Source organism: Lygodium microphyllum, chromosome 20 (genome assembly GCF_053477565.2).
Source record: "Lygodium microphyllum isolate KBCC chromosome 20, Lygodium_microphyllum_v1.1.10, whole genome shotgun sequence".
Lineage (NCBI taxonomy): Eukaryota > Viridiplantae > Streptophyta > Polypodiopsida > Schizaeales > Lygodiaceae > Lygodium > Lygodium microphyllum.
In genome coordinates, this window is record NC_141154.1 from 64,657,190 (window position 1) to 64,670,930 (window position 13,741).

Below are 13,741 nucleotides of genomic sequence, written 5' to 3' on the forward strand. Positions count from 1 at the left end.
GTGACCTCTAATGAGAACATTTAGTATGACCATATACATTAGTTTTTGCAAATAATTGTATCTTCATGGTTAATAGACTCATTATGGTCATAGGGATGCTTTTGTATGGCTTCCTTGTGGAAACCAATAACACTTATGTATAGCTATTATTGTGTGAATACATCTATGTTAAGTCAAAAACAATATAAATTCCAACGATCATGTGAATCCTTCAAAGTCGCTTGCACTTGATATGAACATGTTCATATAATATGAAATGCTTGATGTATGCTCACAATACATTTATGTTGCTTATGTTTGAAGACCCATGCATAGCACCACCTAGCATTAATTAGGCTACAAAATCAAGACATTAACAATCAACAAAATGCCATAAATCAACCCATAATCTCCTTCCTTAACACCCACAAATAATCACGCTGCCCTCACACTATACTCCAACCAATGAACTACATTGCACTTCATTAACCATCCCAATAACTCCAATGAAAACCCATGACCAATGCAAGTTATAATGTAAACCCTAAAAAATAATATGCATGGAGCACATATTAAAATTTTACGACAATGAAAATCAATGCCATTAGTAGTCATGACCTAAGGAAAGTATAAACCTAAAGCAAAACCGTGAACTCGAAAATCAAACGTGATAATATGTCATGTGCAACATAACGTGAACATAAGTAGCAATAAATGTGACACCCTCCATAAGCACCCACACCCACTATGAAATCTATTAAGTCACCATAAATATTCATGCCTATAATGAAAGCTCACCCCCTTAATGAAAAGGATAACCTTGAATACCCATAAGGATAAAGCAAACTCATAAGCTTAACAAAATGCACAACCATACCTCTTAAACTTTAATGATAAGCATAAACCTCCTCAAATAGCATTACAACTATAACTCATATCCAAATTGTAAATTCATAATCACTACAAAAAGTTCATAAGGATAAAGTAGACACATGACAACAACCAAATGCATAACCATAATAATGAAGTTTATCACCATAACTCATTACCACATTGTTGATCCAAAACTACCAAGTTAACCATAAAAGCACCAACCACCATTAAGACAAACATAACTATAAGTGCGGATATTCCCTTTGTGAGGAGCCTTCATGGTATTGATCCTTAGCCTTTGTACAACCAATATGCCTCCAAATCCTCAACTTTAATGTAGCCAAGTACATGTTCAAATTAGTAAGTAAACACCATCTTGTCTTGATATACATTAACACACACCTTGGATAGAATATGGATCGGTGGATCATGTGCATGAAAGGCCAAGGTTTGCAAGTAAAAATAACATGCCCACATGACTATATGAACATGGTGTACCAAATCCAAATAGGAACCTTGAGGATGAGAACCAAGGCTTTAGAATGAGATTCTCATTGCTTATGATAATATTCCAAGGGACACTTACTCCAAGCATTGAAAGATGTCTACTCCAAGAATTAGAATTGGAACTAAAAAGGTAAAGACTCCTCATGCAAAACTATGTCTAGAGAGGCTTTGATAACTCTATTAAATCATGAATCATAATGAAAAGCTCAAGAACACACCCCCATAAGTTGAAATGTTCACAATCTTCTATACCCAAAGATTGTTTAGCTGCTCCACTTCTAGCCATTCTAATTACTTCAATTCATTCACTAAAAATGGAATCTCCTTGCATCATTGTTGAGGTCACATATCAATAAATATAGTGATGCCAAAACCATTACTCTCAAGTACAATTGTGACCACTAGTGCTACTAAGATTGTGTGTGTTAATGTATACTTGCTTTGTGAGTGTCTCCTTACCTATAACGACGCCACCTAGCAAGCATAATATTTCCATTTGTAGACACATTGTATTGATAAACTTGCCACTAGTGGAAAGCATAGCACCAACCTATAACATGTGCCATAATAACAATTGTATTCATAGACTTTGCACGTATATTAAAACCGTTGTACAAACTTATTGTAAACAAACCCATATTTCAACATAACATAATGTACAACAAAAGTTTAAATTCAATAAAGAACCTTATTCACATCTATGACTTTGCATTTAAACACTTGTATGTTATAAGCAAGGCTATCCCTACAAATATTCATTATAATATCACACGCTATTGATGAGGCAATTAAAGCAGCAATAGTCAAATTCACCAAAAATGTAGACCTAATAAATTAACCGACACAAAAGAATTTAGCACAAATTAGACAAGCTCCCAATCAAAACAATGAATTAATCAACCTTGCCACTTGCCATTACCAAATATATCACAGTACCTCGTGTGGACCCTCAACACCCTCACCCTATCAACCTCCACCTTTGGTGTGAATTTGTGAATTTGACCAACTTATAAGTAATCAAGTGAGCTCCGGATCAAAACAATTAAATAACCAACCTTGTCTATCGACATTTCCAAATATTTCATCATACCCCACATAGACTCTCAACACCTTAAACCTTCTTCTTTCCATCTTCCATTTAGTCTCATGTCTTTCCAACCTCTTTCTTCATGATATCTTAAAGCTTTGGGTAACAAACTTATGGAGCGAAAATCATACATTGCTAAAGTGATTCATCATGGATATTAAGCTTGGCCAAGGCATGTGTGGTCTACTAATTGTGACTACATTCTATACCCATTTTCTTTTAACAATTGAGATAACAAACTAGTAATCTATTCAAAGACTTGCAATCATTTTGGCCTTATTAACCAATGAATTAGTGTAGTTCTAGCATTTATTGTTAATGTAAACGAGACTCAAATTTATGTAGTTCTAGCATTTATGGAATATTATGTTACATTGAATACTATTCCTTTTCATATCAAAATCACAAGCACTATCTTTTAATAACTTACAATTTGTACTTGGTATTGAACACACATACTCATGGAGTTATTGGCTTAGCTAAGTGCCTCAATGTCTACTTTAAAATGATGCTTCCATAGGGCTCAACTCTCCAAAGAAAAAAAAAACTTGCATTGTGATTGGTTGGGTTCTATGTGGAATTCAAGCCCATGGATTGGGTAACATCAAATATATTTGTAATGCACTAGTTCAATAGCCACGTGGAGAGTTCAAGCTGGTGAATTTGGACAAATTAGTGTACATGCAATGAAATAGTTCAATACCCCTTTCACAGAGGCAAAAACCTTGAATAAAGTTCATAGTTGTACAAGGGAATGTTTTTTTACTTGATTGCTCTCAAACACAAATTCAACATAGAGAGAGAGAGAGAGAGAGAGATCATTTTGTATTTTACTAATTTAAAGGAACCATCTAATCAATAGTAGTGTTCTTGAAAATAGATTTCTTTTCAATTTTTGTTCCCTTGGTCCCCTTCCCTAATTCTACCTACTTTGCTACTTTCATCTCTATCAACAAATTCCACCCTAGTTACAAATATTGTGATCAAAAAAACCCCATTTATTGTACAGGTATATGGATAACTTAATACATCTAGTTTACACCATTACCTCACCATGTAGCCAAACAATTACAAGGCAAAAGCCTCACCAAATGATTATTAAGCTAACAAAGAATAAGATTTGTTACCAAAAACTAAAATCAATTGACATTCATTAAATAACAAATTCCTATAAAGGTAGAAGTGTCAACTAATGAAGCTTTTAAGCTATAAGATGGTGTTGGATGCAACAACAATGACATTATAAATGGTCAAAGATCAAGGTCCTCATAGACCACAAGGATGGACAATTCTTTTACAAGCAACTATATTGGACATTGCAAATGGCCACCACTATGACTATAAAAAGCATCCAAACCATCTTTCACTAAAAAACAATACAGTATGAACCACCACTATAGTAGTAACAAAAGTCCCACAATCCTCCACCAAGAAGACAAAATCATTACAATATGAGCAACAATTGAAGGCAAGGATATCTAGATTGACTTATATGTAGAAAAGTGAGCCCCCCAAAATGTCTAGACGTACAACCCCACACACCCGACCCCACCCCCCCCCCCCCACCCCCCCTACACATATAACCACACCCCTTTGACTTTTTCACCAAGAAACCCCACATAGAACACCCTTTGGGAAAAATGACACACAACACCCGCACACAAACAAACACACACCCGCACACGCACACACACACACACACACATCATTGAGCTACATCAATCCATGAGGATTCGTTATTTCCTAACAAAGAACCATGATAATCTTATTTCCTAAAAAAGAAACTTGATTATCAAGTGAAACTTCAAAAAATTTTACAAGCCTCTTAACAAGATCTTAAATTAATAGACATATGTCCAAGCTGTTTACTGTTTGTTCGTCATAATCAATACATACAGCACCAGCCACACATTAGTATGAGGTCATTGCAACACTTCTTTTCAAAAGTAGAATAAAACCTTACCATGGTAGGAGCCTTCAAACAAAGTGGTTGTCTTTAGCACTCATAGAACTTGTCTAACTAAAGGCATAACTTACAAAAACAGGATAATGCAAACCAAGTTTAATACCACGAGAAAATAAGTACATAGTAAGCCAAAACACCAGGATGGTTCACTATAAAACAAAGAGGGTAGCTCCAAATCAAAGAACTAGTAAAACCAACCATTCCAACAGAACCAAAAGCAAAGTTACATTGAAAACATTGTTAAGCCATTAAATTTCTTTAGATTCTTCATTAAACTTTAAAGTTTAAGGCTCCACAGCACGCTCAAGAAATGTGACTAAAAATTGTATAATGCTCTCGTATGTGGAGCAAAAAGCACACACAACATAGAGCCACAGATGCCAACATCACCCTGCACCTGACCAAACAGAAAAAAGTAGAGAACAGTTCTAAGATCACGTTGACATTTTAGCAAATGGCAACATTCAACAGTCCTGAAATTCTATGTCCATGGCATCCCCTAATAAAAACACTTTGTGCATTGGTACCCCATTTACTTCAAAGTACATGAAGAGGAATATCAAAATTCCACATGTCTATACTATCACAAATACACATATAAAAGCAGTCATTGTTCTCCAACATCAAAGAAATAGAAACATGGCGCGTGCTTTGCAGTGCAGAACTAGCCTGCTAAGAAATAGAAACATGTGCTTTGCAGTGCAAAACAAGCCTAACTAAGAAATAGAAACATGGCATCTCTTTTGCTATGCAAATCTAGCCTCGATGAAAAATACTCATGAATCCAAACAGGCTGCAAACTGTAAATGTGGCCATGAATGAGAAAGGTTAACGGTGCTAAAACAAGTAAAGCAAGTTGTGAGAAATGATGTGGTTGCAGTAATCCTATACAAAGAGCACTGCAACTTCTTCCATACAGCAGAATTCAGTAACTTCCATACAAACAGTGTCTCCATAAATTGTGGAGCGTGATGATCCAAAAATTCTCAGCACAGAGAAATCTTCAACATTGCAGACCAAACAAACCCTGGAAATATTGACACACAAATTTCAAAAAGAAAACCAAGAATCCGAAGACAGACACAGAAAACAGCTACTACAATCAACCAAGCTGCGTGGGACACAAAAGCAGAGAGATAAAAGCAATCAGAAATGGTTCATAGGCTAAGTTGACCCCAGGCAAACTCCCAAAACAACAAAGATGCGGAAAGAACAAGACAGACTACTTACCATGACGAAGTGAGCCAGATAGGAGAGATTACTCACCTACATCCCATAGAAGGGCATTGAAGGTACTACTACTCCTGTCTGCGATCTTGGGACAACTGAGGAAGAATACTGTTGTTGACTCTGATAAGACGAGCCATACTGTGTTTGCGCTTGCAACGAAGGGGTCTGCAGAGTGGAGTGTGGTGCTGCAGCATAAGTACCACCAAGGCCTGCCACCCCTGAGTAACCAGCAGTTTGACTACCATATGGTGGACCCTGAGAACTTATCCCTGCTTGATATCCATAAACTGACGTTTGAACTTGATTTGTATTAGGGTTCCTAACTGACACTTGGGATGAAAACGAGGTAGGGATGGATGACTGAGAAGGCATCGCCTGATTTGACACCCCAAAACTTGCATTCACAGCTGCAGTCATAGACTGGTTCATTGCTGAGCTTAGCGCATTCATCACAGGGTTAACAGCAAGATTCAGACCTGAAGTTCCTGATGGACCATAAGGAGCTCCAGTCGGCATCATGCCGTGTGGTGCAGTGCCATATTGCATGGTCATTGGATTTGCTCCTGCCTGCAGAACATCATGATGACCTTGAATTCCCCCTACCTTCTGCCTCAAACCCTCGACAGCGAGCTTGCAAAACAATTGGTGTCCATCAATTACCTTCACAGGCTCCTCCAGCGACCGTTTTGCTGCGTCTTCTGACTTGTAAATGAAAAGGGCAAAGCCTCGAGATCGACCTGTTTGCTTATCGAAGCCCAAAGGCCCTTCTTCAATTTCACCATATTGCGTAAAGAGGTTGAGCAGGTAATCTGCAGACCATTCCATAGGGATATTCCCAACATAAATTTTCCTGTTTGCAATATCCTGCGGAGCTTGCGAATTCGCGGGCCCAAGTGATGCCAACTGGCACACAGACATGCGTCCATCTATGCGCTTGCTAGGTTCTCTCAAAGCATTCAGGGCACCATCCATGTGCTTGAATGTGACGAATCCGTAACCGCGGCTCTTACCAGTAGCCTTGTCAAAGATCACAATCCCTTCTTCAAGCTCGCCAAACTGTGCAAAGACGCTCTTGAGGCTATCCGACGTTGTGTCCGAGCCGAGGCCTCGGACAAAGATCTTGCGTCGGGAGGGTTCCACATCGGCTATCCTGCGGACCTCCTCGAGGATGTTGAGGTGGTGAAGGGCGGAGTCAATGAGGAGGTCGGTAATTTGCTGGGAACTGAGGAGAGCAACCATGCCCTGGACGTCGGTGCGGGTGAGTGATGGGGGGATGCCGGGGCGGGGGGTGGGGGAGGACGGCGGGCCAGAGGCAAGTACTGCGTCGTCGATAGCAGCGGGGAGGCCTGGGCGCAGCAGGGGTGGGCCTGCGACTTCTGCTGCTGCTGCTGCTGCTCCCTTTGCGCCTGATACTGATACTGCATATGGTGCAGCGACCCCAGGGGATGAGATCGCACCTCCATTCTCATCGAGCTTCCTTCTCTTGAGGTCCATCCTCCCTCTTCTTCTTCCTGTGTATCTGCTCGCGAGTGGCCAGCTTCTGCCAAGAACCCTAGCTCGTGCTTGGATGAACCTTTCTTCTTTCTAAAACTAACTGGTTTTACACGTCCACCTAAATAAAGGAGTTATGAAGTTCCATATGCAATTCTTGCCTGTTTGTCATGTAAAATGGTGTTTAGACATCTGATGTGTTTTAAATCGACGTACGTTTGTAGATAAGATTTAGTATTATTTTAAAATATAAAGAGTCTCGAAAGAAAAATATGTGTATTTATATGGTTCGAGTCAATGATCATGAGTTCGAACATTCACTTTTTTGCTATGTTAAATGAGGTTTCTTCTCTTCAAAAAATAATACTTTTTACATCTTGTTAGGTGTCCGTGTAGGTTGTTATACTCTATCACGATTGCATTTTTCTTACAAATGGTGGCCTACTCAAAATCCCTAGCCTTGTCTCTATGCTATCAACTTATTACCTCTATGTTAACCTCGAAATTATCTTCAAACTGCTAGAATATTTCTATGTTTTTCTTCATTTTCTTGACGAGATTTCTTCGATATTGTTAATTTTTTTTCTTGATGTTAGTCGTTTGTCCTACATACTCCTTGCCATTTTTCTTACATCTTATCTTGTAGATGAAGTACTTGCTTTTGTGTCTCTACATTGGCGCTTCTAGACTAGCTGGTGGGTTTTGGTTACAAACTGTGCTAGATGATATGGTAGTACTTGAGCTGGTAAGCAAGATTTATAGTGGTGGTTGAGGCTGCAAGTTTGGCGCTGGCAGAAATTTGGTTTCTTCTTGGTTTGCTTCTGTTTGCATTTCTACGAGAAAAGTTGATATTATTAGTTTTATTTTTTTATTTTTAAATGTTTGAGAAGCAGTCGTGTTTGAGAACTTGCATGTTACGTAGATTATGTTGCTGAATGAATTGGAGTTGGAACCATATTTCTAGGTGTAGACCTCTCTGCTCAATAGGTATGTGACTTTCTCCATTGTTATTACAGGATTGTCATGACCGTGATTGTAGTAGTTCTTTTTCATGTAATCTTCTAGTATGTCTTTGCCGTCTTTTTTCATAACTTCTACCAACTAGTTGAGTGAGATGTTAAATTTGTAGTGCAACAGCTCAATTTGGTATGTTCCGATTTCATTTGTTCTTGTGTCCAGAAGTGCTTGGGCTATGCTTGTTCATAGTGGATTGTCAACTGAGTCTTCATACTTAAGTTCAAGCCTGTCGAGTATGTCTTTGAGGATTGTTGCATGTCAAGTGCATATGAGTTGGGGTTCTTGTTTTAAGTAAAACAAAGGTTACGAAGTTTGTAGGAGGTCATGTACCAGTTGCGATCTTGTCATCTAATACAAGACACCGTTAATTGTCAAGAATTTGAGTGGATGTGGCCATCAGTTTTTGGTGGTCGTTATACGATGCCAAGCCGTTGACATATGTTAATGGCTTTTGCCCAGTGGCATTTGCCATTCTCATCTAGTTTATCGTTACATACATGTGATTCTATATATTTGCAAGATGGTTCTTGATTTGGTATTGGATACTCTTGTGGTTTTGAATATATAGCTGGAACATCTACATGCATAGGTCAATGTGGTTAGATGAAGTAATATATTTGTATTTTTATACATAGTAAGTGTCATTTGGATTGTGTTTACCTCATCCGAAGTCATCTTTGTGTTGACGAGTAATGTGTATCTATAAAGAAGAAAATGAGGAAAGCACATTAGTATGTTAATAAATCTATTAGTAAGAGAAAAATTTTAAGAAAATACATTAGTATATTAACAAACATTTATTACTTGCTACAAAAAGCATATGAGATTGTTGTGTGATGGAATGTGTTGTGTTTAATTTTTGTTTGTTTTTTGTTGAGCTATGTTATTTCTCTACTTGAGTTATGGTGTTAGAAAAGGTGTCAAAGTGAAGGGTGATGGATCTAGGAGGTCGACAATATGCAAATTTCTTATTTCGGTTATGCAGGAGAGCATTATATGTAGACTAGTCTGGATGCTTATTATATGCAGAAGTGTTTTTTCTCGATTCTAACTCCTTGCGAGTTGTGATGGGTGATCACGTATGTGAGTGACAATGAGAATGTGGATTTATGGTACCACTTGCTATTCAGTGCCTTGCATTGGTGCTTGTTGCACCACAAGGTGAGTTGTTGGTTCATTGACTAGATTGTGACTTGGATCTCTGATATTGTCAGCACTTGGCACTCTTGCAAGCGCACCGCTAGGACCCACGGATTGCTTATTGCTTCAAGTGTTTTAAGTTGAGAGCTATAGCTACCTCTCACATAGCCATGTACACTCTCACATACATGTGTAGTGAGCTTATCTTTGAATCCTATCAAGTTGCCTCCTCCCATGAATTTGCCAATAGCTCCATGATCCAAGATACACTTTCAAGCAAGCTCCATCTCCAAGATCCAAGCTTCAAGCTCTCTATAGCCACATGCGAGAAAAGAGAAGAGAAGAAGGAGAAGATGAAGAGAGGAGAAGAAGAGCTTCTCCACATTCCCTCTCTCTCTCTCTCTCTCTCTCTCTCTCTCTCTCTCTCTCTCTCTCTCTCTCTCTCTCTCTCTCTCATACACAAGAATGAAGCAAAAAGCAAGAAACAAGAAGAGAGCAAGTTTGGCCACACACCAAGAATGAGCTTCTTCACTCACTTTTTGACTTTTATACATGCCCTACCTCCTCTTTGGGCAGCCATTTGCTTTTCAATCTAGCCTTTGTCCATTCCTCCACTCTTTTTTCCTCTCGTTTCTTATCAGCACGGCCTTAATCCATGCCTCTCTCTTATTCTTTTTACAACCTGCACAAGAGAGAGCCTGATACTCTTTTATAAAATAAATCACAATGCATCTGGTGCTTTTTTTGCAAAAATATTAAGGTGTGCTTATTCTTATGCGCATCCATCTTACATTTTAAATTTTTTCCTATACTTTGTGTCTTCAAAAATTCCTTAATACGCCTTTTGTCCTCCATCTTCCTCTTGCCTTAGGATTGTCTTTCGCTTCCGATTTTTCAGATTTTTTACCTTGGTATTCCAAGGGTTAACACCACCTCCCTCCTAATTGAGTACTAGTCCCATTCTATTTGATGGTATGGGCTATATATATTAAGGATTGATATGGATTTATTCTTGGAGTCTTTGGGGAGGTTGGTCATGTTGGAGACACTATGTGAAGCAGATTTTTAGGTTGTTAATGTATAAGATAGATTGCTGATTGAGGAAGGCCTCCGCAGTTATTGCTGGTACACAAATCGGATGCTGGATACGTACATAGCCAATGCCGAAAGGTCCCCAAGAACAAAAGAACTCTACCTAAGCTCAAAAAGTAAAAAGATAGATTTGCGCAACATGAAGAGAAGAGACAAATTGGGTACAATCTCAACCATGCCTTGTGTGAGCGCTTCACAAGGCATGTATTTATAAATTTATTCATATTAAAGCTTAAAAATAGCCCAATTTTACAATTAGCATGCTTTGGCTTTTGTTTTTGCTTTTGACTAAATAAAGAATAAAGCGGTTGGGTAGCCCAAATGTCGAACTGTGCCCAAATATAATGCCTCATAATGAAATATTTAAACCGTGCACCCATACGTATACAAAATAATAAATATTTATCAAGCACTTCAATAAATAAGTGTGCCTAAATAAATATTAGCATCACGCCTCTAATGATAAGGCGCGTACCCATAAAAAATGATAATTTTTTCTAGGTAATTTGAATACACGCTATCGCCCAGTGCTTCCCAATGCCACTGTTGCCTGCTCTACACATCAATCGAAGCATTCACAATTGTTAAGAAATAATTAAAATTAAACTAACAAAGGTAAATACCTAGCAGTCTTCAACTACAAAATAAATAAATAGGTTTGTCCTAACCTTAATTTAATACGAGTGCACTCTAAACTCATAAACGTCCATTAATTTAAATATGTATTTTGCAAAATCACCTGCTATGGAATCATCCACGTGCACATTAAATTAATATGACGCTCGAAAAGGACAGGCGTCCCCGTTAACTTTTCGCACAATGAATCCACCTTGTGTACGAGCCACGGTAAATAAATATAGTTTTACAAAATCCACCGCAAAACCTCACAGAATCCACCGTGGAATAAAAAACTCACGGAATCCACCATGGAATATGCCTCCTGGCATCATACCCCCAGGGTGGGATAGCAATTGAACTCAATTGCTATTAGCTCAATGTGGAGCAAGTAATGAGGGGTAGGAATTTAGGTCACATGCGTGCATCCATTGGGCCTCTTCAACATGATGATTTTTAAACTTGACCAAATATCTAGAGTATCTACGGCCAATTCTAATGGTCATAAAGTCAGTGTCTAAAATAGTTTCGGGTTCAAGGATTTCTGTTTCTTCTTCTAACAAAGGAGGGTTTTCATAGACAGGGTAAATAGGTAATTGGCCTCTAAAAGATCGTAACAAACTGATATGAAAAGTATTGTGGATTTTTCAATATTGGGGTAGTTCTAATTTAAATGCATTGTCATTGATTTTGTGAATGATCTTAAAGGTCCATAAAATGGGCTAACTTAATAGCAGGGTGTTTCTCAACACTTTGTAATCTTCTCTTTTCAATGCGTAACCAAATATAATCATCAACTTTGAAACTCGTAGCTTTTATTTTCTTATTAGCTTGTTTAGTGTATGATTGTTAGGCTTTCGCAATCATGTCTTTAACTTCAACAAAAATAGTAGCATGCATATTGGCAATATCATCAGCAAATTTAACTTTGTTTGACAATGATGTAACAAGTGTAGGTAATCTATGTCCATAAATGATTTCAAAATGTGCTTTTTGTGTAGCTGCATGTGGTGTACTATTGTATGCAAATTGAAGTAAATGCAAGTGTGTATCCCATGTTTGTGGTTTTGAAATTGTGTATGCACGTAAAAGATCTAATATTGTACTGTTAGTAGCTTATGTTAGCCCATTTGTTTCAGGATGAAATGTAGATGAGAAATCAATCTTTGTACCTAAATTAGCAAACAAAGTAGTCCAAAATTTATTGCAAAATCTAGAATCACGATCAGAAATAATAACTTTTGGCAAACCATGGTTAGTGAAAACAGTCTTCAAAAACAATTGTGCAGCTTGAGATGTAATTAATGTTTCTTGCATGGAACGAAATATACTTGTTTGCTAAATCAATCTACAATAGTCCAAATCATATAATGATTAGCTTGGGTATTAGGCAAACCAATTATAAAATCCATTGAAATATGTTCACATGGTCGTTCAGGAATTGGTAAAGGTATTAATAAACCATATTGCTTACCATGGTGTCGCTTAACTCTTTGACAAATTAAACACTCAGATACAAAGTTAGAAACATCAGATTCCATCTGTGGCTAGTAAAAATCTTCAACCAATGTACGCAAAGTAGAAATAATACCTCTATGGCCTTGATATGGGGGACAAGGAATTTCATGCAACACAAATGATCTAAGTGAAACAATTACACACAACCTTCTCTCATAAAACATAAATCCATCAGAATAAGACAATGAATCTATTGGAATCCAGTTATTTGTAGCTAATTTATTCCAATCAACTTGAAAACTGGGATCTTGGTCATATGTATCTTTCATAGGGACAAGGGAATCAAAAGATATAACGGAGATATTATGGATACTTGGTCTTCTACTTAAGGCATCGATAACAACATTCTCTTTTCCAGGTTGATATTGGATAAGCGGATAAAAACTTTGAATAAAAGCAGTCCATTTGATATGACGGGTAGAGATTTGTGGCCGACTAAGGAGATGTTTGATACTTTGTTGGTCAGTTTTGATCGTGAATTCAGATCCCATTAAATAGTGTTTCCATTGACGTAAGGCCTATACTACAGCTAACAATTCCTTATCTTAGGTAGAATACTTCAGCTCAAAGGGTTTAAGTTTGCAGCTAGAATAGGCTATGGGATGTGAATCTTCATAAGGACAGCTCCTATTCCAAATCCACTAGCATCAATAACTACTAGGAAGAATGGTCTATTAAAGTCAGGTAATTGCAATACATGGGCATGGGTTAAAGCATATTTCAATAAATCAAAAAACATTTGCTGATGATCAAACCAATGATATACAATACCTTCATTTAACAATTTTATCAAAGGTAATGCAAGCAATGAAAAATTTCTCACAAATTTTCTATAAAAGCTAGCAAGACCTAAGAAAGAACGTAACTCATGTACATTCTTAGGGATCGACCAATTCAAAATTGCTTCTATCTTTTTAGGATCAACTTTAATACCGTCAGATAAAACAATATGTCCTAAGTATTCAATGTGGGTTTAGAAAAAATCACTATTTTCAGGGTTAGCATATAATTGATTCTCTTTCAATAATTTGAAAACCAAAGATAAATATTCATAATGCTCATTCTCATTCTTAGTGAAAACCAATATGTCATCAAAGAAAACAATTACACAATGCTAATGCTTTAAAAATATGTGATTCATCATACGACTGAATGTGACTGGTGCATTAGTTAAACCAAAAGGCATAGCAAGGAATTCATAATGACCAAATTGAGTTCTAAATGCA

The 13,741-nt window shown here is 37.4% G+C and overlaps 1 protein-coding gene across 2 annotated transcripts; it reads right to left on the reverse strand.

The window, feature by feature from the left end:
- Positions 1 to 4,022: 4,022 nt before the first annotated feature.
- On the reverse strand, positions 4,023 to 7,269 carry LOC148018961 (UBP1-associated protein 2C-like). Of its 2 annotated transcripts, none has more exons than XM_087701464.1 (2): positions 5,679 to 7,269; positions 4,023 to 4,809 (listed from the first exon to the last, which is right to left on the reverse strand). In XM_087701464.1, the coding sequence occupies exon 1, from the start codon at positions 7,134 to 7,136 to the stop codon at positions 5,679 to 5,681; it is 1,458 nt and encodes a 485-aa protein (XP_087557590.1). In that variant the 5' UTR covers positions 7,137 to 7,269; the 3' UTR covers positions 4,023 to 4,809. The 2 variants fall into 2 exon arrangements, with proteins under 2 accessions (XP_087557590.1, XP_087557589.1); XM_087701463.1 differs by having other exon boundaries at positions 4,023 to 5,439.
- Positions 7,270 to 13,741: the final 6,472 nt, after the last annotated feature.